General features: G+C 32.6%; 5 protein-coding genes across 10 annotated transcripts in view; 2 read left to right on the top strand and 3 right to left on the bottom strand.

The window, feature by feature from the left end:
- Positions 1–12,863, bottom strand: part of LOC108916150 (ankyrin-3) — a gene marked incomplete at its 3' end in the record, with an annotated part of 43,822 nt that extends 30,959 nt beyond the window's left edge. For all 3 annotated transcript variants that reach the window (XM_018722354.2, XM_023456178.1, XM_023456179.1), the window contains 1 exon segment: positions 12,569–12,863. In XM_018722354.2, the coding sequence (XP_018577870.2) occupies positions 12,569–12,673 (105 nt within the window).
- Positions 12,864–15,915: 3,052 nt separating this feature from the next.
- On the top strand, positions 15,916–17,225 carry LOC108916155. The gene is made up of 3 exons (XM_018722363.2): positions 15,916–16,049; positions 16,284–16,386; positions 16,877–17,225. Exons 1-3 carry the CDS (start codon positions 15,987–15,989, stop codon positions 17,041–17,043), a joined length of 333 nt encoding a protein of 110 aa, XP_018577879.1. The 5' UTR covers positions 15,916–15,986; the 3' UTR covers positions 17,044–17,225.
- Positions 17,226–18,016: 791 nt separating this feature from the next.
- Positions 18,017–19,309, top strand: LOC108916157. 2 transcript variants are annotated; one of them, XM_018722365.1, is made up of 7 exons: positions 18,017–18,106; positions 18,172–18,330; positions 18,417–18,455; positions 18,651–18,777; positions 18,836–18,886; positions 18,944–19,032; positions 19,174–19,309. In XM_018722365.1, exons 1-7 carry the CDS (start codon positions 18,062–18,064, stop codon positions 19,195–19,197), a joined length of 534 nt encoding a protein of 177 aa, XP_018577881.1. In that variant the 5' UTR covers positions 18,017–18,061; the 3' UTR covers positions 19,198–19,309. The 2 variants fall into 2 exon arrangements, with proteins under 2 accessions (XP_018577881.1, XP_018577880.1); XM_018722364.1 differs by having other exon boundaries at positions 18,836–18,889.
- Positions 19,310–19,568: 259 nt separating this feature from the next.
- On the bottom strand, positions 19,569–22,540 carry LOC108916151 (40S ribosomal protein S24). 2 transcript variants are annotated; one of them, XM_018722357.1, is made up of 4 exons: positions 22,449–22,540; positions 21,927–22,073; positions 21,625–21,870; positions 19,569–19,685 (listed from the first exon to the last, which is right to left on the bottom strand). In XM_018722357.1, exons 1-4 carry the CDS (start codon positions 22,449–22,451, stop codon positions 19,683–19,685), a joined length of 399 nt encoding a protein of 132 aa, XP_018577873.1. In that variant the 5' UTR covers positions 22,452–22,540; the 3' UTR covers positions 19,569–19,682. The 2 variants fall into 2 exon arrangements, with proteins under 2 accessions (XP_018577873.1, XP_018577872.1); XM_018722356.1 differs by lacking the exon at positions 19,569–19,685 and adding an exon at positions 20,021–20,056.
- A 201-nt stretch (positions 22,541–22,741) lies between these two features.
- LOC108916153 (caspase-1) lies at positions 22,742–24,965 on the bottom strand. Of its 2 annotated transcripts, XM_018722360.2 has the most exons (5): positions 24,760–24,905; positions 24,101–24,345; positions 23,891–24,043; positions 23,590–23,751; positions 22,742–23,528 (listed from the first exon to the last, which is right to left on the bottom strand). In XM_018722360.2, the coding sequence occupies exons 1-5, from the start codon at positions 24,774–24,776 to the stop codon at positions 23,284–23,286; spliced, it is 822 nt and encodes a 273-aa protein (XP_018577876.1). In that variant the 5' UTR covers positions 24,777–24,905; the 3' UTR covers positions 22,742–23,283. The 2 variants fall into 2 exon arrangements, with proteins under 2 accessions (XP_018577876.1, XP_023311945.1); XM_023456177.1 differs by lacking the exon at positions 22,742–23,528 and having other exon boundaries at positions 23,677–23,751; positions 23,878–24,043; positions 24,760–24,965.
- Positions 24,966–26,059: the final 1,094 nt, after the last annotated feature.

Genomic DNA, 26,059 nt, shown 5'->3' with positions numbered 1-26,059 from the left:
ACGACGTAAAAAAGCGATAATTTATTCAGTGCAAGCAGAATCCCATTCAGTAAACAATGTGGGGAATGTCGCCAATCTCAAATAATTCAAGGTGGTGCTACACAGAGAAACGTTTTCACTTTAAAACGATGATTTCCTTTTTTTATATTTCAGTTCAAATATCTAATTTCAGCCGTTTCAATTTAAATAAATCTGTTATTAACACTGTACAAAAATTGCAGTTAAAAAACTTAGAAGTCATCTACTGTGGCAGAAGATTATATAGAAGAGTAAATTTCCAGCAAAATTGATATTGCTACAAGATACAGGGAGTGCAAACTCCTGAAGCAAACAGCAAAAGGGCAACCTGTTCTATAAATTTACCACAATCACAAAATGATTCCAATAATCCTTTGACTCAAAATACGGCTTTATCATAAATGTTAATGTTAATAAGTAGGTAGATTGTAAGTTTGTAGCATTTTAAGTTATTTGTTGACTATTTCAAATTTGTCTTTACGGTTTCTATAACTCACTAGTATCTTATAGGCCACATTATTCCTTTAAAACCAAAGAAATTATAGTATCATTATATACAAGTGTTGGATAAAATTATATTTTTAGTCATTAGCCATTGTATTTTTTAAATTGAAATTAATTTTGAAAACGTTGCTAAAAATACAGTCGTATAATAATATTTGGTCAGGATTAGAAGGTGTGATGAGATTTTTAAGATCCAACAATTAAGATTGGTTCGAATCAGCTTAATATCTGTAAGGTCAGAAGTGGGATTTCCCAAAATTACGACAAAGATGATTTCTAGCCCGCACAGTAAGTAGTAGAAAAAAATATTTTCAGCTGTGTACGAATGTACGAACAACATACAAAGCGCACATCCCTCTAAAGGGACACCAGCATCGATCCGTGTTCTCCTTACGGAGTTCCCGCCATGACCTGGCTGGTTCTTCGTTCCCTTTAACCCACTTTTGCGCCCTATTTAAACATTTACGCCCAGTAGCGGAACGGGGACGGTGCGATGAATGTTAATCGTCGACAAGGTCGACCATTAATCTTAGAATTTCGTTTTCACTTATTTAATGGTGGGTGAGGGCTTTAGGTTTAAACATAACGGCTTCTGGCTGTTTATGATGTTACAATTCCTTGTAGCCGTTCGTATTAATTCGATTATTGTGCGTATAAAAGCTTTTCACATCTGATGTTCTTGGTGAGATCATTTACAAACAATCGACATAATAGAGGACCAAGGTCAGACCCTTGCGGTACACCAGATAAAATAATATGAGTATATACACAAGTCATACCTAAAACCATTACATTTAACATCCTGCTGTGCCAATATAACTTGAAAAATTTGCATATTTGCATTGTCTATATTGTTTCAAAACGACAGTGTTGGTTCAAGAAAAGAATCGATTTGAGAGCCATATAAAAATTTATGATTTTTTATTTTTGTGACTAGTGTATACTAAAAATTTACGCAATTCATTTATGTCCACAAAGCTACTGTTATTTATAACGTTGCGATAGATTTTTTTCCACACGGTCAAATGAAATTTTGATGCTGTTCCACGCTCGCTGACCTAATAACACGTCTCTCGAGATTTCAGCGTACAACCTTTATCCCCCGCTTTAACCCCAAATATTTCAGAGATCAGATTTGTCACGTTTCCACTCCATTTACACGTCGTTTTATTTCAACTTGCGAAAGACGTGTTTTATTCGCCGAACGGGAGGACAATGAATTCATTCCCACAATAAATAATCTCACATTACAAAATTTTTGCTTCTATAAATAGCGTCAATTATAATTTTATGTAATATACACTAATGCAAACAATTAAAGGGTCAAAAGATTTTCCGAAAATTTTCCGTGATTTTTGACAGACTGTGTGTGTTTAAATGAAAAATTGTTGTATCGGGAATTAAAAAAAAAGCATTTTGAAGCTCTCAAATTCTAGTTTTTAGATCTTTCGGTCGAAATTTTTTAGAAGCTACGGATATCATGCAATTCTAATAGCGCGACAAGGTCGATATACCCAGAAGAACACTGTGAAGTTTCATCTCGATCTAGCGAACCGTTTCTTTCTTTTAAGCAGTCAATCTTTTGAAAAAAATTTTTTGAGCTTATGCACTTCATAATCATGATTAAATTGGAAATAAAAAATTTTTTGAGGTTTTCTCACATTTTTACCGCAAATAACGTCTAAATTGACGATAAAAAAAAGATTTTTTTTTCATAGAAGAAAAAGGGTAGTTTTGAAAAAAAGTTTTTTAAGATATTATAGACTGCACAAAAATTAATTAGAAATTTGTCTCAAAAACCGGTAGGTATGAATCGGAGGCGAAATTTGGTTTGGGTCAACTTTAAGGTTTTTCAAAAAAACAAAAAACAAAATTTTCGAAAATTTTTCGAATTTTTTTTTTTTCATCAATATAAACTTTATTTGCGGTAAAAATGTGAGAAAACATCAAAAGATTTTTTTTTCCATTTTAATTAAGATTATGAAGTGTTTAAGCTCAAAAAACGAGACCCTTTAATTTTTTTCAAAAGTTTGACTGTTTGAAACAAAGAAACGGTTTGCTAGATCGAGATGAAATTTCACAGGGTTCTTCTGGGTATATCGAACTGTAAAAGTCATGCTTAACATTAGTCATTTCGTGAATATTTCTAATTTAGCCGTCAATTTTCTAAAAAACCATAAATTACCCTTTTTTCCTGTTTTTTTAAATTCGTGTAAAAGATGAAAAAAAAAATGTTTCCGAAAAGTTGCGGCGACATGTTATAGGAAATTCTAGTTTTCGAAACTGCCCTTCAATTCTCTGTAGGGCCATTCGTCGCCGAGATATCGATGATTGAAGACAAAAGAACCCTTTTCCATATTTCGATGAAAAATGATCATATCGAAATTTAAAAAAAGGAAATTGAAGCTGAATCAACAAACTATCTGGTCCACGCATGGCTTAGCTGAAAAGGCTTAGCTTTTTCCAGGTCCGTGGAAAAAAAGAAAATTTGCAAAATTTTTTTGTTGCGCTATTTGCATGATAACCGTAGCTTTTAAAAAATTTCGACCGAATGATCTAAAAACTAGAATCTTAGAGCTTCAAAATGCTTTTTTTTATTCCCGATACGACCATTTTTCACCTAAATACAGTCTGTCAAAAATCACGGAAAATTTTTGGAAATTCTTTTGACCCTTTAATTGTTTGCATTATAGTCCAGACGGTATCTGTTTCAAAAAATTTTTGGATTTTTGGCTTTAAAATATCACTAGAAATGAAAATTTTCCTATGCGCATAAAAAAAAACGTGGGCTTAACTTTTGGTAGCGCAATATGTTAAAAAAATTCGAAAAATGTCATATTTTTCTTCCTATTATGTATCTTTTCAAGAGTTGATTTTAGGCGAAATAAATGTTTATAGGTAATTAAATTTTTTACAAAATATGACTAGTTACAAATCGAATGAATCATGATATTATTGTAAAAATCGAAAAAATCGCCAATAATGGGGTTAAAAAACATTACCTTTTAGAAAATTTTTTTGAGGTCTTTAAATTGGGTATAGGACCTTCATACTTGGCTTCTTGTTTAAGTCGCCATCTACTTGCTTCTTTTAAATGGAACACCCTGTGATTCTACGCGTAATTTTAGGGGGACTTTAACAAGCTCCCCTATATCTATCTCAATAGTCTTCGAGATGTTTTAATCCTTTCAAAAAAGTTGCTTTTCGAGAGTCTAATTCAAAATTGCCCATTTTTTATAGTTATATTTCAGTAGTGAAACATACTTTACACACATTTGATATACACCAGAATATGGCGTCCAGATGATCTTAAAGTATATTTTCATTATTACATCGATCGTTAACTTTGAATCACTGGTGAACTACGACACTCAAATACACTGGTGTAAACTTTAACAAACACACTTACAATCAGACGTAAAGTAAAACCTGACACACTACCCATTTGAAGTAGTTATGCATATGAAGAGTGAAAGTTTTATTTTAGGCATACTACGGATTCAACCCAGAACGAGTGCGTTGCTCCCCGCAATATTTTTTAACTGGGTTTTTAAATATGACTGAAGCAGTGCCCTCTTACGAAATAACGACATCGTTAGTAATTTACAGCACAAATGTTTACAATTTGCGCCGAGTGTGAACTGTGCCGCATTTTCTTACACGGTTTAATTGCGTTTTCAGTAGTAGATCGACTGAAACTAGTAAAAATACCAACGCTTTTATAATTTGCCTATGTCCAAGTACCCTCAGGGCGCGTATCTACAAAGCCTGCACAGATTCATAAAATTAAATTTGGATCGAGGCCGTAAATTAACGATAAAATACACATTATTGGGTGCTAAGCGAATTAGATCCTCCACAGAACTCGCTATTGACGGCTCAGATCTGCTTATTATTAAGTGCTAGTAATCTCTAATAATTGAAACGTCACGGTAATAAAGGATTAGCGCGAGTTTACTGGAATCGTAAATTACACGGAAATCGTGTAATACGAAATAATTATAAGTAGGTACATAGATTGAAAGTAAAGTCGAAAGGTGATTCACGGTTATAAAATAATTTGTTTATTATTCAGTATGCAGAACTATAAATAACTATGGACGTATACGAACGATGTTTCACAGAATTACATCGTTAATTTAAAAAATATATGCACTGTGCCTGGTGGTGCTTTGCTTTCTACGTCAAACTCGAAGTCGAATTAGATAAGTTTTCTTTTGTTATAAGTTTGTTTTAACAATTTAACAGATACCAGTATTAAAATTAAATATTGTATAAACAGAAAGGAGAGAATTAACGTATTTGTGAAATATCAGGTGTCACATTTTAATAGAGAATGTAATAAGTAATTTTTCACTCTTTATTCTTATGTTTAAAAAGAACTGTTGTATATATCTAAAGAAAATACGTAAAAAATGAAGTTCAGTCCACAAAAAATCAACCGCTGAACTTTAAAAGCTGATCACTAAACTAATGTTTAAATTATTATTCTGAATAATGTTACACGACCTTAAAAAGAGAGTACAATGCTTGGAGACCATAAATAAATATTAAAAACGTTTATTTAGGATTCAATTTGTTTTAACTAGATATATTTATGTAAAAACGAAACGGCTATGTTTAATGAGAAGGTATTATTTTATAAACCTCTAAGTATTGTTCATTTAAGTAAATATTTACGGGTATATCTTGGCTGTTCCTTGTACTCATTAGACTTGTTCGATTGTGGTTTGGAAATACACAACAAACAGTGAAATAAAATATTTCCTTCATGAATATTTTGGTGTAGTCATCGTGAACCACCAGTCATTATCAATCTTTATTAATTTGGGCCTTTAAATCGCAATTTTGGTCAATTTGCCTGAATTTTTGATATAAGATATAAGAATAAGTGACAGTAATCCCTAGCAGACGACACCGCTCCACCCGAGGTCGACGAGCTTCAAAGCTGAAAAAATCACCCCACTTTCGGATTTCCGAAAATAAAAAAAATTAATATTCGCTACAGCAAGTCTGTTACCCGCTCCAGTCGACTACAACCAAAAGATGGGCAAAATCCAGAGAGACCAATTCTCCAAACCTCAGGCAGACTTTTCTATAGGATCTCTGCGGACCCATCAAGGGGGGTGATTGAACGTCGACTCTGACCATCCTACATTCAACGCGTTTTAATTATTATTCTATAGACTGACTGTTGTTCAATAACCTGTTGCCTTGATAACTGTTTTGGTAATCGCCAGTGATCCATTAATCTTTGCATAGAAATGAACCACTAAAAATTACAAGTCACTACATGTGCCACTATTTACTTCTGAGAACTTCCAATGCCGCGATATGGGAACGCTCATTAAAAAGTTGAAAAGCCCATCAGACCACGATCGTTATATAAACAGTAGACTTATAAAATATAGTCTACTATTTCCAAGATCCAAGAAACTTAATTTTATTTACATTTTATTCCGTCGAGTCTTCTTATGTTGCTACGTTAGCAGTGCCAACAACGCCCAATAGTAACTTAAGTGTAAACTACTATACAACGAATTTTCAGTAATACTCCAGTAATATTTGGGTCTTAAAACAGTACAATGACGCATGCGTCATAGCTTCGTTAAAACTGACGTGAAGCTACTGGCATCTCACATGATTTCGGTGCGATGACGTGTGACCCCGCCTTTATACTGACACCAGTATCGTGTAAACACGGCTTTACACTTTTGACGCGGGCGGCAAATGAAGAATGATCGCTAATTATCAACTAAACAAGGCTTGGGGTCAATTAACGCACGTTTACGATTTATTGGCGTCCTATGCTGGGCTGAAAAAATAATCAGGGCGGGCCATTACCGTAAGTGCCGCCGAGCTAACGCTGAAAAAGGGCGTTAGGATACAATAAATTCATCTCGTCGTCTTCGACCTTGACCTCCATTCCGATGGACTTGCGGAAACGAGTAAATAAAATGGTGACGTGATGTAATTTTGCAATTACGCGAACGCGAAATATATCTCTCCGGTTGAAATCATAGAAATGAGATCATCCGTCTGGAAGCAAGATGAAGGATTTACGTGGATGCGAATATTAAAATTTGTTACCTGACGTTTCTTTTTGTCCAATAAGTCGTTTCTTAAAATCATGTTTTTATCAACCCTGCAAGATTTTATAAATAACAAAAAGTACTATATTTTCGCGGAAACGTTCCGAAAATGTACGATTTTTAAATCTGTCGCAGCTGTTTAACCCGTGCATCAAAATAGAATCAATCCAGTATAAAATGGAGCAAAAATTTATGTAGGTGTCCAGAATCAAAACAAATGGTTTATGATTCATGTCAGATAATTTTTCTATCATAAAAAGTTCTAGTTTTTTTTTTTTTAATTTAATGAGAAATTTCCATGCACTTATAACATAAATTAGCAGCTAAATTGTGCATATGTTTATAAAATAAACAATCCTGTTATTCATATCACGTAATAACTACTTATGATTTGTGTAGGAGCGGGCAGGTCTAGGAAAGTCGTATATCTGCCAGTAAATTGCTGTACAGGCTCCACATATAAACGATCATAATTAAAATTAATGAAGTTTGAAGCAACAAATCCAAAGCACGAGAAAGTGTTAATGTTTAGAGAAGGTGCGGAAGCTGTCCGTCTGCCATCGGAATAATGAATATAAATAGTGAATTTAATTGGTTTTATGTAACTCCTATTATATTTTTCCGCTGAAAGCGTAAATAATGGATCTCAAATAGCATTTCGTTAAGTAGATTCAAGCTTAATTTAGTTTTCTTCATAAAAAAAATAAATAAATTCCCATAACCAACCAATATTTTTAAATTTCGTGCAAGCCGGAATACTCCAATACAAAAGTTGTAGATCATGCAAAAATCTACAACTTTTGTAGAGGTCACTTTTTAAGATAACCTCAAAATTTCCGAGAAAAATGTGAAAAACAGTTTTTTTCTGATTTTTCGTTTTTTACTTCTCATTTCCACAAAAATAATTTAATTTTGTCGAAACTTGGTGAAAGTATACCTTTCTGTGTCTTAAATAACCGCAAATATTTTTAGATAAAAAAATTAAGAAGTTTCCGAGATATTCATTTTTTTCTGATCTGAAACACTTTTGTTTCAAAGAAAAATTCTACTTAGAAAAATCATCGTAAGTACAGAGTTCTGCCGACGATCATTTTTTTCGTTTTGACATATACTTTTTGGTGAAACAAAAAAATCTGTAGTCAGTTCAAAAACATGCTCAAAAATACAAAAAAATGACTTATTGCAACAATGACTTTTTCAGTAACTGTTATACTTTTCATAAATAAATTCACGTGACTCGATTGCTATGCTTGGATTAACTTAACATTAATCTAACAATTTATTTTTAACCGGATAGCACTATTACACTTTTTATTACCTGTTTGCCCAAACACGTACCAAGTTAATTATACTAAAACAAAACCATGTACCTGACATAACTGGCTTTGACCGGTACACCGAGGCCTGAGGTCATTAGGTCAAATATTCCCAACCTGCACCTGCTGGTTGACCCAGTTTGGAGAACCACCTAAACCCACTATTATTATGGTGAATCATCCAAAACTCTTCCAGTAAAAAATACTACAGTTTTTATACAACAAATTGGTAGCTAGAAATGTGTAAGTGGCTCCTACGTTTCGTTTCAATACTCCTCCGTATGGATTAAGAGACAACAAAAAATGTTTTGTTGTCATCATTCTTATGTTACGAGTTCTTGTTACTAACATTTGGAAAATACAAATATGACAGTGTTCTTCTACCTCTGCCGATTGTCAAATCAATCAGACTCGCCAGGAGATTTGTGATTTAAAAAACATCCTGTGACTAACTATTTTTAAATCAGATAAATAGCAACCGACAAGTGATTGAATAACAATAAGTACTGCCTTAAAAATTACAGTTTAATTTAATTCATAAAAAACTGATATAAAATTCAACTAAGCAAATCAATTGTCAAAATCGTTTGTATCGCCTGTATCGGACATTCACAGACATAAAGGCGATTTCGGACGACGAAACGACTTAATTCTGCGTTCGCGAAATTTACCATTATTTCTGACACAGTCATCCGAGTGACACGAGCGCTATTCTCACGTGGCCACAACAAAGCAAGAAGGGAGTGTTGAGCTTTTTAATCAACTAAACGAAATTGAAATGAGTCACATAAAACTTACTAATGCGGTTTCCACATGCCATCGTCTACGTTTCGTATTAAAAAAGAACTGACCCCCATCATACAGAACAGCTGCTACGGTTCGGTGGTGGCAGCCATAAAAAAAGGAACATCCTACGGAGGAAGTACGCTTCCCGAGGAATGGTTTAATTCCCTTTTAATGAGGTATCGCGCGAGGGAAAACGCAGGGTCAGGCGTGTTTGTCATGCGACTCAGAGAAGTTAGTCAATGCGACAAGGGTAGCGACGTACGTTTAAAAGAATGGAAACCCAGGTTTATTTTTTGAAAAAAAAAAAAAACGGTTAAATCGCATTTCAGGCCACCTTTGTGGTAAGTATTTAGACCAGGGCGGATCTGTTTTGAGGTGGATGTGAGAGGGGCAAGCAAATTTTTTCTGGATTACCTTCAGTACAACTCGCAAAATAAAAGTGTAGATCATCTCGAGATCTGGGCGAAGTCTGAAACATTTTCAAAATTGCAAAAATGTTTAAAAAAATTTAAAAAATACCTATTTTATCTGAGCTTTTCTGTTTCTCTATCTGCTATTTTCACTTATATCTTGGAACCTATGCATTGTGGAAGAATATTGAAGAGATAAAAAGTTTTAGAAGTGAATTTTACACAATATATTGTGTTAAAAATTTTTACATTTATTACTGAGGTTGCAAAATAGCAATAATTGATGAAAAAAAGGCAAAATAATCAAGTTTTTTTGATAATTTTTTTTAACTATTTTAATTGCTCCGAGGGCATTCTAATTTTGTAAAAAAATCTTTAGAGTGTAATAAAACAACATACCTAATTTCATTAAAATCGGTTCGACAGTTTTCGCAAAATATTTTTTTTTTTAATTTTTTGAATTTTCAAAATGTTGCACAGCCTCAAATAAAGCATCTAGACACTCCTTTTTTATGTTTAAACACAATTTGCAATTTAGTTTTTTAATTATAATTTTAAAGTACTATTTTTTCTTTATTTTATCTGTATTTAACAAAAAAAATTAATTTCCATATAATTTTTTTTTAATTTGTTTAAACAAAAATTATTTAAATAATCGTATTGTAATTGCAAGCGCCTTTCCGAGTACTGACTTTAAAATTATAATTTCTGTAAAAAACTAAATTGCAAATTGATAAATGTAAATAAATGTAATCTAATTGTTTAAAAATAAAAAAAGTGTTAACTTTAAAAATTTACTATGGCCGTCCAAATCAACCGATTTCAACTTTTCAAAAACCATTTGAAAGGTCGAGCGGTCTTTTCTATGTGAAAAAATTTTCAAGTGTCTAGATGCTTTATTTGAGGCTGTGCAACGTTTTGAAAATTTGAAAATTTTTCAAAATTTAAGAAAAAACAATTTTGCGAAAACTATCCAACCGATTTTAATGAAATTTGGTGTGTTGTTTCATTATACATACTCTAAAGTTCTTATCAAAATTAGAATGCCCTAAGAGCAATTAAAATATTTTTAAAAAATTAACCAAAATAAGTACTTGATTATTTTGAATATTTTTCATAAATTATTACTATTTTGCAGTATCGGTAATAAATTTAAACAATTTTAACTTACAGTATATTGTGCAAAATTCAATTCTAAAACTCTTTTCCACTTCAATATTCTTATATTCTTCCAAATTGTATAGGTTCCAAAACATAAGTAAAAAACTGAGATAAAATAGACATTTTTTAAATTTTTAAACATTTTTGCAATTTTGAAAATGTTCCGGACTTCGCCCAGATCTAGGAATCTACACTTTTATTATGTGAAGGTATTCCAGCAAAAATTAGCTTGCCCCCTCTTACATCCAAGAATTTCGACACATCCGCCCTGATCTAATTGTAATTTTACAGAACTTACTCTCTTTGAAGTGAAAACATCACTTTCTATTCTTTTGTAAGCAGATATAGAGATGGTATTCGTACAAGATGTTATGGAAAGGGGTACCACACATTCCGAGGATGTTAGAATATCGAAAAATAAGAGTTTTTTCTGTGGAATCAGGCGCCTGTTTCATGAGATTTGCTATCACCCTCCGATTTTTTTCAAAATAGATATCGGTTAAAATACATTACAGAAACACCTATGTGAAACGTTGGAATTAAACCCGAGACTTCAAGTGAAAAACGGATTTCACGGCAAATACTTTATTTTTTCGTAGATTTTATTAGTGCAGCGAACGATCTCCTCTTTTTGTCCATTATGTTCTGTGTTCCTTCGCCCCACGTGATTAATAACGCCATCAGCAACACTTCGGATTGTATTATGTCACGTGACGAGAACAAATGCCTCGGCACATGATGTAGTCGATGGCAACAAATATTGGGCGAGTGCAAAACAATGAAAACTTTGTTGATGTTAGGTATTACTTACAAAAGTTAAAATTTTCACCCATCTTCCCAAAATAAATCTAAAAACCTTCAATGAATTCATTTTCTACTGCCATCGATCCTTTCTTATCAGTTTTTTAATCGCATTCACTCGCCATTGTTTTGAAAAACCTCTGACCTTGATTACTGCGACTTCCGTTTGGACTAAAAATATTGCGTGATCGCAAACACCTGATTTTACATCTAATGTTCGCACCACTTATCGATAGCTTTACCGGTACTTACGTAACAAACAGCGCAATATGAAAAATATTGGACAACCACTTGGCCTCTATCCTAGGACGTCTCTTTTATGGTGGCCATTACTGGTGCTTAAAAAACACTTAGTGTCACTCAATATCAGATAATAAGGAAGAACATCATTAAAGTATAATGCACAATTGAAACTAGACCGAGTTCGCGTCTGTCCGCTTTTCGACGTGACTTTTTGAAATTCTTTGCAATTTTGCTTTGCAAAAATATCCGGCAACAGCGCGAACAGTTAGGCATTGCCACTTTATTTAATCAAGGCACAGACAAATTTAATTATTTCAAGTTATATACTGTATACAAAAAATATCTATGAGTTCCATATAATAAGTAGCAGAATCAATATTAAAATATTGTCATATTCAAGGTTAAGGTTTTATAACGCTAAAGAGGTCTAGGGTTAACAACACGGGTTTCAAAAATAAAATCAAAGACTAATGTCACTGATTTTTTTACTTCTTTTTAGTTTAGTTCTAGCATTTTTTTATTTTCAAGTTTATTCAAAGCAAAGGTCGCTTAAGCCAGTTTCAAAAACACTTTACATTTTAAAACAGGTTGAGCAAAACCTGCTATCCCGGCTGCTGTGTGTAATTGTTTATAACAATTTATGAATGCAAATTATATTCCTTAGGTGATGTCATCATTACTAAAAGGAGTCTAAATTGCATGTAAATTCAGTAGTAGATCGACATAACCGACTTATTTTTAGAAAGATTACGGCATATTAATACTAATTAGAACTTCTTTTTTGACTTATACAAATGTCGCCTTTGCCATAAACTGGATAAACTATGCAAATTATGAAAAAACCTTGAATTTGATTAGTGTGTTTTAAGAAGCAGTTAAGCATTATTATCCGTTTACACAACATTTTACGATTTCTAGAGTTTCAAATATTTACACATTTCAAAAACATCAAAGCCTACTAAAACCTTAAAAGCGCTCTGCTGGCAACAAAAAGCAAATCAATGCATCACACTGTCAAAATACTTACATTATTTTAGAATGTCATGTACCTATTTTTCTGTAACTACATAATAAAACAAATGGCTTTGCCAGTTGTGATCAAAATAAACTTGTACTGGTTTAAGCAATACTCCTTTTAAGGTTATAATTGAGGCGTATGTGAGAAGAGAACGGTTCATAATTCTCAGAGCAAATGCTATTTTAAACGTTTATTTCTCAAGCAAACGCTATAGTTTACCTGTTTCCCTGTCCTAGGCAACGTTTCCATGTTAGTCCCATTGACCACTGGTGCTTTTTCTTGGGTAACACCCCCGTTCGGGGTGCTACCATTGCCCAAAGCCATCACAAATCAAACAGTCCTGTCTAAACACAAACAAAAGTAACACAACGCGTCAACATGAATCCTTTCACTGGATTTTAAATAACATCTTATCGCACTGCAACACTATTTATCGATGGAAATAACCCCGGTGACATACACCGACACCACATCAACTTCCAACATTAATATGATATTTTTTGCCACTGTTCAGCATTCGTGACCTGTATCAAACCGCCGTCAAGCGGTGTTCGTCGCATCTCTTTCTGTTACGTGCGGTGGGAGCGGTAGGGAGAGCGTCTGTGATTGGTCGCAGCGTTCGGTGCTGCGCAGCCGTAGGGATGCCACCGCCACTACCGCCAGCGCTTCCAAACATGTTTTCTTTTTATTTTGTTTACTAACACCATTTAATTTTTACTGGCTTTCGTGCCGAGGATAAAATAAACGTGGAAAGAAAAATCTGTTTAGTTGCTTGGATTTATAGGAACATGGCGAAGTGCCAGGACCTGTAATACCTTTCGCATGAGATGTAATATCTATTACGTGTAGCATACCCATGGGCGCCGAATGGGGAAATAGGAAATATTTGGCTTGGCGTATTCTATTACGCATAAACGTGAGTCCTTTTCAAAAAGAAAGCAAATAGATAAGTTGTGTTTGGTTTTGCGGGCCTAAATATATAAATTAGCCTGTGGTATATTTCTAAAGGTGCCTATTATTAGGAAGGTATATTTTAAACTGTAACGGAATATATGTTGGTACCTTTTATTTTGTAATACTCATGAAATGGTGGGATACGTCTATTTAATTTAAATTTGTATTTTTATGTAATTATTAAATTTTATGTTTGTACTCAGCTCAGGCGAGTAGCATGAGGTGTGCTTGTTACATTTTTCTCAAATTTATGGTACATATCACTGGAAAAACATTTTCCTGTCAATTAGTCCATTGTAAAGATTTTATTTAACACTATTTGCTAGTTATTTAACCCTTAACCTCAAAAATGGGAATGGTAAAGAACGGGGCACTTCTATGTGCAGGCCCGGATCCAGAGGGGGTGGCGATGTGGCGATCGCCACCCCCAAAGCACAACATTTTTTAAAGATCTTCAATTTCTCCAAACGACAACAGGCAGTTAGTCGATATTAATGTAAGTAGAAGGATTCATTAGTGTCAAACTCCTCTGAAAAAGTGCCANTACTCAGCTTCAGCGAGTAGCATTAGGTGTGCTGGTTACATTTTCCTCAAATGTATGGCACATACCACTGGAGAAAATATTTTTCTGTCAATTAGTCCATTGTAAGGATTTTATTTAACATTATTCGCTATTTTGCGAGTTACTTAACCCTTAACCTCAAAATGGGAATGGTAAAGAACGAGGCGTCAATTTGCCAAAGAGTTCGCAGCAATCTCTCCTGGCTAGTAATTTATACTAGTAACTGTACAAATATAAACTTCGATGTGCACCACAACATTAGTTTTAATCCACAGAATCCAAAAAATCGTTTATATACAATTTACTACCTCAATAGACAGGTCCGGACTGAAATAATTTACATTTAATTAATTACGTGCAATTTTATTATTTATTATATTTTTATTTATTTATTTACTGATGATTAAAAAATGGTATCTTTGTACTTTTTCCCTTCACTTTGTATAATCATTGCAAACATATTTTTTTTCTTTATCTGATCATAAAAATATAAAACACCAGAATGGCGCCCAAAAAAAAGTTGACAATCGCACATCAAACATTGACTGACAATGAGTTGTGTGAAAAATTATGAATTAAAAAGTAGATTGTCAAGTTACAAAAATATTAATAGTATCTTAATAATTGGCTTAATTTTATAGTTCAGTTCGAATGCATTCAATCCAGTCCTGTCAAATGTATACGTGTGTAATGGCTTCCTGTTGCATTGTTGCATTTTTCTAAAAATGTTCAAATAATGATTGTTTTTAACAAGTTACTAATTACTGTGTCATTCTATTTTTCATGTGACAACGCATTACAATTTATAATTCGTTATATCCTATTGTTAATCATTTCCTTTTAATTGTAATCGTACAGAGTATATCGCATCAAGGTGAATTTAAACGGGTATAGGCATAAACTTTTAAGTTGTTTCGCTTAGCCGGTAGATGGCGCCAAAGTAGAAATTGTTTATTGCAAATAACTTCGAAACGCCTTAGAAGATTTTACTGAGATTTGGAATGATAGAACTTGACTAATCCACTTATAATTTTGTAGAGGATCATGTTATAACTTCTTTTTCCTTAAAGATAAATGTAAAATTTTGGTAATTATGTAGTAGTTTTGGATTGATCCATTTTTTTTATTAGATCATTACTAATCGCAGATTAGAAAATATAACTTACTACTTCGTATCTCTTACCGTTTTTGAGATTCCTGTAGTGAGAAGCGAATTTGTTAACAACCTTCTATAGACACGGGTATTGATAAATTTATATAAAACCTCATTTCTATTTGAATCCACCCCTTTCAACTTTTTTTATGTGCGCCACTGACAGCTTCATATACATATTCATTTAGTGAGTGAAAAATGTGAAATATTGGTAATTTTCTAAATATTTGTCTATGAATTGTTTTGGCAAAAGAATGTCCATTTTTTTGCTTCACTATGACTTTTTTCAATTTTTCTTATTGCTCTAATTTTATTGCCAAGATAACCAACATAGGTCATATAATTCATAAATCATAATTTTAAGTTATAGGTACTTTTTGCTACGATTAATAAAAACCGTAGCAAAATAGCTAGGGAACAGCCAGTAACTTTGTTATTTCTCAACCTAGAATGATGCGGTTTGGTTCGCTGGAATCTCAAGACGAAATGCTAGAGGGAAATAATTAACAATTCGATTTACTTGTTAATGGAATATTACCAACAAAATCGTATCCATTCTATTACCCTTTTCCGGAATTATTCACGCAGTCTGGAAAAATAAATGTTATTGTTACATTTTTTCCTTTTATAGTTAAATACTCATTACCATCGCAATTTTCATTCTTGTTTCTCATTATCAACATCATCACGCCGGATTGCGCAATTTATTGTCGCAAATTCAATGTCAATTTGCGAATGATTTTAATAATAGGTAAACCGGAAAGAGGTACCGGCAATTCCAAGTAAATCGTTGATAATGCCGTGATTTATCCCAGATAATTACATAACAATTCACTGTCAGGGCAATATGCGCAAAAAAACAGCGCATCCTTTTCAGTTGCATATAAAAGTGACGTTTTCGTTAAATAGACTTATCAATTAAATAGCGAATAGCTCCGGAATAGGTGGTGATTGAATACGGTGCCAAAATGGCGGCTAAACTAATTTTCGTGGTTGGTCTTCTAGTGGTTTCTTTAGTCGCTGTTTTGGGGGTGAGTTTTTTTTTTTAATTCATACGCTGCTTGTGTATACAAGACATATAACGTTATTTTTCAAACTGCGCCAGTTTTAATAACTGCAGTTTATTTTTAAATAACCAAAATCATATCTGCCAATTAGTGATGATTTTTAAGTGTCGTTTTTGATCTAGCAAGTAATAAAAAAAGGTTTTTGAATGAAATTGACAAAACTAGATGTTAATTTGTAAGTGCTTTTTTTAATTTTAGGCACCAAAGCCGCTCAAGGAGGAAGATCTTCAGAAAAGCGTCATAGAATTTCTCAAGCAAGATAAGCAATTTATAACAGAATTTGAGAAGATGAAGTTATTAGGTAAGTTTTTTAATAAAACCACATATCATAGCATGGCAGAGCTTAAATAAATGCAGTCTTTTATTCTCTAAAGCCGGGCCCAGACTTATTTTTCAGTTAAACAATTTTTTTTCAAATATTAATCATAACTTCTTTATTTAGTTTTGCAAAAAATCAAATAGATAATTTCAAAGATGCTTTAAAAAATGTTCCGTTCTACGTCGACAACAATAATTTTACAGATAATAAACAAAGCACGATTTTAATGTAAAAAAAAACAAATTTCGACAAAAACGAAATACCTTTTTAGGTTATTATAACTTTATAACGTTTTTGTATGAAAAAATTAAAAGCAAAAACGGTCATAGACAACGATAAAATCGAGTTTTCGCAAAAGTGTCAAAATGCTCAGACGCAAACTTATTTGCGACGATCTGTTTGTGATCCAAATTCGTGACAAAAATTCCGAGTTACCTGTGTATCCACACATCTAATGAGTATTTTATTCCAGGGAACGGCGAAGGCTTGCCACTAAGAAACAGGCGGCAGACTGAAATGGATGACAATATTCCTGACAGTGCCGAGGATGAAAAACCCGGGTTTTTTGACCGAGCGGCTAAGTTCATAGTCGACCTTTTGCAGAGATTTCTCAAATGGGTTAATACGGACTCTAATTAGCGAGGGGGTTAAAAATGTGGCTGCCTGGATATTCGGATAGACAGCAATTAGCATAATTGTCTACTTAGTATTGTTTATATACCCTAGGATTTATATTACTGTAATTGCTAATTACTTCCGATAAAACTTCTATTGCAAGGAAATGAAGGAAGCCTTACCTGATTTTATATGAATTTTTTTTATCAATAAAACATTAATTGTAAAATTAAATTTAAATAGAAAATAAAGGATATCCACTAACAACGGTGTAATATTAATTTATAGGCTAAACAGTTAAAATATGATTTGCCACTGCGCAATATCAAGTTTCGAACGAGCAAAAGCTGCTCGGGAATTTGCTCTTTTTGCATTAAATAGAGCTTATTTTCACGGTAATTTAAAAAAAAGAGGGAAATAACCTACGCCTCTCTGTTCCCAAGATAGCTTTTTTATAACGTTAATTGTTAATGGGACATATTGGAACGGGATTTTAGAGACAATTGAAAGGGTTTAACTTTTATTTTCAGAAAGTTTTACATTGATACTTCATGTAATAAACGCGATAGCGCACTAAAAGTTAACGTTAATAAATGGCGCGGACGCGCGAGCGCCGAGCCCGCGCATGCGCGTGAATGTCGCTCTCGTTCGCGCGAGATTTTCGACTTGAACGTTTCAAATTCAGTTAGTTCGGTAGTTTTTTATTACAGTATTACAAGTTTCAGAACAAATTGAATCTCTTTGAGGCACGCTTTTTTAAATCTGAAGGCGAATTAGGCCAATATTGCCCTCTTATGTTTCGAATCAAACGCGATCGCCTTCGACTGTGGGAAACTGTTTCTAAAGCACTAAAAACAAAGCTAACATGTTCATTTAAATCAACATAAATATTTGGAATAACCTTTAAAATGATTACTGTAACTTCACCGGAAATATAATGCCATATAATTATACCATAAATCATAGTAGTCGCTTATTATGTGGATTTGTTTCAATTGTTTGAATGTATCTCTAATATTCATTTGTTTCCTATGCCAGTAAGATGTGTTACTACTTGCTCATATTTAATTTATTTTTATTCTCTCTGGTAAGAAACATCTCCCCAAAAGGCAAAATTAGGACACTTTAAAACGAAAATGTATACATTTTTAGGCATGTGAACGGTCCCTAGAAGTAAGGGGTGTGGAGGATTCCTGTTGGACGAAAAACGTGGAGGTAATCGACAGATTACAATACACCGGGAAGAGCATCTTAAATTTTGCGAAGAAAAAGCTTGGAATGGAGGTCGAGGCGGGCGACGAACCTCAAAAGGTAGGTAATATTTAAAAAATTATATTTAGGGCGTCTGTAAAATGTGTACCTGCCTAACTTATTATATAAACGTACTTTTTTTCTAGTGTGACTACTACAACTGCATATTTCAAGAGCTCAAAATGGTGAGGATAAGAAAAATATACAGGGTGCGACTAAAATATTTGGCCACATTTATTTAATGTCAAAATGGTTTTTCAAATTGCAAAAAACAGTTAAATATGTAATTTTTTTATCGTTAACACTCGCCCTTATTCTTTGGCCAGCGTTTTAGATGCACCTGTTGATTCACACGACTTACAACGCGGATTGTCTTTTAGTTAAGCGACGGACATCCTTCCGAGGAAAAAATTATGAAATGGATAAAGAACAATATTATATACAATCATGCAATAGTCCTATTATCTCGGGTCGACACTTGCAGCACACAACTGACAAGGAGCATCGGTAATAATAATTATTTTATTGAATCATTGTTTAAAAAATTAATGACCAATATCTGTAGGTTCAAACACATTTTTTTCTGTGGAAGTTCTGGAGGAAACGACTCTAAAAAGTGATAAATCTTATAAAAAAAAATTTACACGGAATCTAATTCAAGGATTTTTTTCAGATGAATATAACGAGCCCTTAAAGCTTCAAGGTAAATGCGAAGTCGTGGCGGAATACATGAAATGCATGTTTGCGATGGAAAAAAGCGATGTAAGTATAAAATATCCAAGTCGCAGAAATTTATTGTTCACATCGATTCATTTAGAAAAAAAATATGTTTTCGATTGATTAAAATTTGTAGACTGCTTTGATTTTAATAATTTGGGTGATGATCTAATTTAATTTTTCCAGTGTCCAGTATTTCAATATCCATAAAGGAATTTCATCAACAAGACATTTTTTTCAGTCAAATGTGAAACGGTGTTTCAGTAAGTGGCATAAAAAAATTATGAATATTATAACTTTTGCAATATATCTTACAGATCAATTTTTTTCTGTTACTGTTACTTTTTTCCTTTAACTTTTAAAATTTATAAAATTTTATCCACAAACACTGCGAAGGTACAAATTTCAATTATAATGATCCGTAAAAGTGATGTCAACTGGTACAGTGGAGAGATATTGTTCTTAATTGCTTAGAATTATAAAAACTCTCGACAAAAGACCGCCCCAGAAAGTTTAATTTACAAATCGATTCAAAATGCATCGAACGGGTAAATTTTTAAGGTAAATGAAACTAAATATAGTTCGTCTTTATAAACACTTAAATATATTTTATGGAAATGATGTTAAATACATAAAACGTTTGTATTGGACCCCTTTCGTATTGCGAAACACGGAGATCCCTGCACTCATTGGACTTACTGCAAGAAAAATAACAGAATTAACGTTCCTTCGAAAAAATAAATTGTAGAGCTAGTTAGTAAAAACGTAATACACACTACAACCCAATTATATAGTGAAAAATTTTCACAAAAAACGGATGATGTGTAGAGGAACTATTTATAATGCAAGGGTTTGTGGAAGGGAATTCAAAAGGTAGGTAAAAACAGGGGGAATTTGGAATAGGGAAAATTTAATGAGAGTGAATCAGATGGGAAGACTACATTAATCATTAATACTGGATGAAATACGCAAATAAAAAGATCTTGTAAAACGGGAACAAACAAAACAAGTCACTAAACCACAAAACAAAAACAATACCTAGAAATAGATGAATCTATTTCTTGCCACCCTGAAAAAATTAAATTGAAATGAAATAAAACTTAAAAACTATCGGGACGTTGAATAAGTTCTCGCTGTTTTCCAACAGATGGCATTACCAGAACTGTTTAGTTGGAAAACCAGTGTACGTTGTTTTGCCGAAGTGCAGACCACTTTTTTTCCATAGTGTTGAATTTTGTACCGAAAAAAGTGTATTGGCGGGGAATTTTATGCACTACTTTATCCAAAAGAGATCTGTGAATTGTTGTTGAGACTTACGGCTGCCGTGCTCTGTCGCAAACAACATGTAGAGTTCGGTTTAGTCACTTCAAAAATAACGATTTTGATGTTGGAGATAACGAACGCTCTGGCGCACCGAAACAGTTGGAAAACGAAGAATTGGAGGCGTTACTTCCTGAAAAACTTAAATTGGACGCTAGCTAAACTTACAAAATCTTTGAATTGATCGTACAACAGTTTCGAAACATTTGAAAGCATTAACAATGGTGGAAAATCAAGGACATTGGGTATCGTACGTGTTGAAGCCAAGAGACGTCGAATGGCAGAAAATAAAAGGTTATTTGCATCGTATCGTAAAAATGGGTACGCTAAGGGTAGAAAATCATGGGGTAAGCCTGGCCACACATCAATATCATCGGCAAAGCTGAATATCTGTCGTTTTAAGCGTCTGCTCTGCGATTGGTGGGATCAGCTGGGTACAAACTGGTCACACTGAATGAAACCATCACAGGAGATTGCTATCGACTACAATTAATGCGTTTGAGCTAAGCATTGAAGGAAAAATGGCCGCTATATGAGCAGAGACACGACAAAGTGATTTACAGCACGACCATACTCGGCCACATGGTGCAAAACTGGTGAAAGCCTACTTGGAAGTCAGAAAGATGGGAAAAAGTGGTGCGTAGCGATGGACAATACTTTCAGTCACGTTTTTTTAAACAACTTTTTTAAAAAAACCGTTTTAAAAATGGCGAGAACTTATTCAACACCTCAAAATATGTTTTTTCGTGTCTTCAACTTAAATTTTAACGTCTCTCATGTTTCTTAAACATAATCTATATAACCCTCTCTCTTTTGTAGTCTTAAAGTCTTACGGGTCTAACGTAGAGAAGATACGGTTCAAAATTTGTGATATAAGCCTAATGTGCAACGTAATTATTAGCAGTCGCTTACAACTCACTGCACCTTCGTGTGACATATTACTTTTTGGGCACACTCTTTTGGCCGTTCTTCCCTTATCATTAGAAATCGGTCTTTCAAACTTTAAACCACTCAGCTACTTTTTGATGTGAATTTTATGTAGATTTTTGGTAATTTTGAAATTTGAATAACACCACTGCAATGCAGAAACAAATAGTTGATCTCGATTTGAGACTCGAATGAGAAGAAAATGATCGACACAAATATCTTACGACAAATGACGTAGAATTTAAAAAAAATGACATTTACTAGCATAAATTTTCATTTTTAGTTTAATGTATATCCGTATTAAAACAAGTTCAAACACGATCTCACGATTTGAAGTTGTCGAATCGAAAGCACCAAAAAGCGAAAACCGAATTAAAAAATTTGACTAACCTTCTTAGAAGCAGCACCAACTTTACTCTTTTTGGTACCCCTCACTTTCTTCATCCTGTTCTTACGTTCTTTACGTTGTTTACGGGTCTGCTGTTTCTTTTCATATAAACCGTGTCGGGCCAGCCTGTGCTTAGGTTCAAATTTCTTAGCGAAATCTAAAGTGTCGTAAATAAGAGCGAAACCTGTGGATTTGCCACCCCCAAAGTTCGTCCTGAATCCAAATACAAAGACTACGTCAGGTGTAACCTAAAAATGTTATTACGTTAATGTGATGAAGATTAATAAGTCAAATTATAATTTACTTTGTACATTTTGGCTAGTTTTTCCCTAATGTCCGTTTTCTTAACGGAAGGTTGTCCCGGATGTAGGACATCTACGACCATTTGTTTACGAGCCAACAGCCTGTTGGTCATAAATTTTCTGGTCCTAATTGTAGCCGTTCCTTCAGTCTGAAACATAAACAGTAGTCTTAAAAATATTTCAAATTAAGATTTTTAGGTTATGTACAAATAAAATATGTGTATTAGAATGTACTAGTAGTAATGCCTTATTGATGTATTATTGAGGTAAGTATATACGATCTATAATAATTTATTTCCAACTATTTTCATGAAAAATGTTAATTCAGTTACAAAATTTTTGTTTGCAAAATAACTATCTGTCAATTACCATGTTGGATTTACAATAAAATAAATATAAATTAATCACTATTTGCACAAAATATAAAAATGAACATTTAAACAACAATATTTTGCACTAATATTCATTATATTTTTGACCAATAAATGGCGGATGATCTTATTAATTTTCGATTTATTACATACCATTGTCGTAGGAAAAAATTCTACTCGAAAAGAACGCTACAGCGGGAAAAGTGGCCACTTTGGAAACTACGACCATGTGCTTCCGACATTTCTAAAGGCGGGTAATTCAAATTAAATAAACGTGGAGGAGAATGTTTCGTAACATAAAATTTCATATTTCATTTGATCGTACTCTTTTAGGCTCATAAAGAATTTAAATATTTTATATTTCTTGTTTTAATTATACAGTTACAAAATTTAACTGATCAAGGAAAATATTTTGACAAAATTAAAATAAAACAAGCTTGCTTTATTTAAAATATATTAAAAGTACATGTAACAAACATATTTCATATAAAAATCCTAGAGAACCTTCATAAATGTTTACAAGCCACAGGACCACTGATTTTGTTTGGAAGTCATTTTATTTACTTGGCACTGGCAATTAAATTTTGGTAAAAAGTAAAATTGGTGCAGTTTTTCACATTCTAACCGATCGGAGAAAGCATTCAAAGCACTCAAGTGTAGACACAACAGTTTGTCATTGTTCATTGTAAACGATCATTAAATTGATAGACGCTAAGACTTTTGGTTGACACTACCAATCGTGCAATGTTAGTTGCCTAAGCCTTGCGATCATGTGGATTATAATTTACGAATGCTCCGTACATATTTAGATGGGCCACAAAGAGCCCAAGATAATTAAATTAATTATATAATCATAATATATATATAAATTTTTAAATACAAACAATATGTCACATATTAAATATTATTTTGTTTGGCTTTCAGGTATTTTTTATGTCGGATTGTAAAATACAATGATATTTTTTTATTTGCATAATAAATATTAGGTTCATTCTCCCTTTTTCATATCCTTAAACTGCACGAGTCTGGTCAACGAACTTTCAAAATATGGGATTTGTTTTTTTTTATCACGATCTGATTGTTTAGATCTACTCTGAAATTCTACAGCTACTCGCCGAATAACAAAAGTTAAAATTGTTAGTAAATGTTCACAATATGCATGCTTCTCTAGTTCTTCGCAAAGATATTTAATAAAGTGCGAACCCCCTTTATCATTGCGGAAAGCAAAGTGGCCTGTAAAAGATTTTAAACGATAACAAATGATAAAAATGGATAATTAATGAAAAAAAAATACCTTTAGCAGTCGCATACATAATGCAGAAGTCGCTATAATTTGGAATAGTATATGGTGTAACGCGACCATCGGTTTCTGTTCTTTGTTGTCTATATATTAGTTGAATTCCTGAGTCCAATTTGTTACCTTGGCAACATTGCAAGAAAAATAACTTTGGTTTACCTAAAATTATTATTATTATTATTATTATTATTATTATTATTATTATTATTATTATTATTATTATATTTATTTTACTACAAAAAAATATTTCATGTTAAGGTAAATTTTTGATAAGTATAACCGTACCCTGATGTAATACCTGCTAGACTTGGACATTTATCTGCTGTAAATTGGTTCCAAAACATTTCACTGGGATCGTAAGTGTCATCGAGAGCTTCAATTTTATTCTCATCTCCATGCGACAGCACGAAGAGAAGAAAACAATTATTGTCGGTGTGGTCCATTTGACGAACTATTGAAAAATATACTGTACAATATTCAATTATAAGTAATTCAATGAAATAGGTACCTTCATTGATGTGATATTGTATTTCCGACACTTTCAAATTTTTAAAGAGTCGTACGTCGAACCCCATGTTAATTAGTAGATATTTAAGTTTATTTTCATCGACATCCGCAGCACTTCGCTGTGGGCTAATTGAAAACCTGTCATGGCTGAATATGTAGGCAAAACCTTGCTTATCGTGGTTCATAATATAAAAGGGATCATCTCTAGTAACTGTAGTTGTTGCCGTTAATACATTAGAGGTATTGCTGTAAAAAAAAGTTAAGTGAAGTTTAGCTACCGCATTAATAAACTAGTCACGACAATTAGCGAATAAAAAAATCTTATAAATGCTTAGGTGATTTTCAAAAGGCTGCAACTTGGCGGAAAAATTATCGTAGTGATAAAAAAGAAGCAAATAAAGACAACAGATTACTGATTCTATCATTTCCAATTTAACTGAAAGCGGTCAGAATTTTCGATATTTAAGTGGGACACCCTATATTTTATCAGATATTTTGGTTCAAATTTAAATTTTAAATAATATCAGTTGTTAGACAAAATTCGTTTTGTGGTTTTGGTTTGAGTGCATGAAAGAAAAACCACGTGCCCCATTTAAATTTCGAAAATTTGTGTCCATTTTACTAATGAAAAACAAGTTATAGAGTGGCCTAATTAGTTACCTGGTACATGATGACATTATTCTCAACGGTATGAGTTTTCCATAGAATCTAAAACCAACTTTAAATTATTGATATATTCTAAAAGCTTCGACTTTTTGTTATAAGTACCTACCAATTTTTTAATATCTCTGTTTTGTATAGAAATAAATTTATAAATTTTCTGTAATATGTAACTTTTCCAGTCTTCTATATATTCAAATAAACAAATTATTTTGTAAACATTACGAACAAATTTGATTGACTTTCAATAGTCTGTATTTTAAATTATAGCTATCCTCTTATTAAATTTATTTTTATTTTGTGTTTTTTTTATTTATAAGTTCTTTATAGTGCATTATATAGAATCATACATTAGAATCATATAAATTCATTGCACCAAAATGATGAATAAAATAATACATCTACATATATTGAAAAATTAATATACGGGAAATTACAGAAAAGCATGTAGTTCCACTTGCATCTACACACAGCTATTCATTTTGCGCACGCCTGCGCAATGCCTGTTTCATGCCCTTCAACCAAGCTCCTCTCATACGGACTTTTCTCATAATCATACAATATTAACCAAATATGACACAAATGAAAAAAAACATGCATCTTGCGAAAATAATAGTTGTGCATATTTTACACTTACGAGTAAGTATTCCGAACACATCTAGCGAATCTTGAAATTTAGAATGTCAAAGCTTACATTAGTTTTATCATGGTTTATGGTTTTATCCAATAAGCCAGAAGCGCGGGATTCTCGATAACCTAACTATAGCGAATTGTAAAACGTCTAGATAAATCTATTAAATATAAAAATATATGTTTATATGGGTGAAATAATATATTCAATAATTATTTAATTCTTCCAAACAATCAACATTAAAACTGATTACAAAAGTTAAAAAAATCATTGTTTAAATCTGTCGGTGCATTATCTAATCTAATAATGACGTACCTATCAAATATAAACTTTTATCTGTAACAGGAAAAAATGTTTTATCAACATATCCTTTTTATTAACAAATCCCAATTTATTATTATTCTGTATTTGCAGAATAATTTGCAAATAATTACAAACATTGTATCTGCTTAAATATTTATTTGATGAATGCAAAAGAATCCACACAGAAATTTTTTTATTTCTATAATAGACACAATCATTAACAAAAAATATATCAGGAAACTTATTTAAATACTCACCTACTTATTATGTGTATATAATTATATAGGTATAGTAGCAAAAAAAAACAAGCAAAAACAGTGCGTTTTTAATAATAAAAGTACTCAAGATTTTCTGGTGCTCACAACT

The sequence above is a fragment of the Anoplophora glabripennis genome, unplaced genomic scaffold (genome assembly GCF_000390285.2).
Source record: "Anoplophora glabripennis isolate ALB-LARVAE unplaced genomic scaffold, Agla_2.0 scaffold1242, whole genome shotgun sequence".
Lineage (NCBI taxonomy): Eukaryota > Metazoa > Arthropoda > Insecta > Coleoptera > Cerambycidae > Anoplophora > Anoplophora glabripennis.
The sequence above is the reverse complement of the archived record's forward strand: the minus strand, read 5'-3'. Positions and strand labels throughout refer to the sequence as shown.

Coding starts and splice junctions, on each gene's coding strand:
- LOC108916155 (XM_018722363.2), top strand. CDS start 15,987: ATGGCGGCTAAACTAATTTTCGTGGTTGGTCTTCTAGTGGTTTCTTTA. Junction 16,050..16,283: donor CTTTAGTCGCTGTTTTGGGG/GTGAGTTTTTTT, acceptor TTTTAATTTTAG/GCACCAAAGCCGCTCAAGGA. Junction 16,387..16,876: donor TGAGAAGATGAAGTTATTAG/GTAAGTTTTTTA, acceptor ATTTTATTCCAG/GGAACGGCGAAGGCTTGCCA.
- LOC108916157 (XM_018722364.1), top strand. CDS start 18,062: ATGTGTTACTACTTGCTCATATTTAATTTATTTTTATTCTCTCTG. Junction 18,456..18,650: donor TATTTCAAGAGCTCAAAATG/GTGAGGATAAGA, acceptor ATTGTCTTTTAG/TTAAGCGACGGACATCCTTC. Junction 19,033..19,173: donor TTGCGATGGAAAAAAGCGAT/GTAAGTATAAAA, acceptor TAATTTTTCCAG/TGTCCAGTATTTCAATATCC.
- LOC108916151 (XM_018722356.1), bottom strand. Junction 21,871..21,926: donor AACTAGCCAAAATGTACAAA/GTAAATTATAAT, acceptor TAACATTTTTAG/GTTACACCTGACGTAGTCTT.
- LOC108916153 (XM_018722360.2), bottom strand. Junction 23,752..23,890: donor TAAATGTCCAAGTCTAGCAG/GTATTACATCAG, acceptor TAATAATTTTAG/GTAAACCAAAGTTATTTTTC. Junction 23,529..23,589: donor TATGTATGCGACTGCTAAAG/GTATTTTTTTTT, acceptor AATCTTTTACAG/GCCACTTTGCTTTCCGCAAT.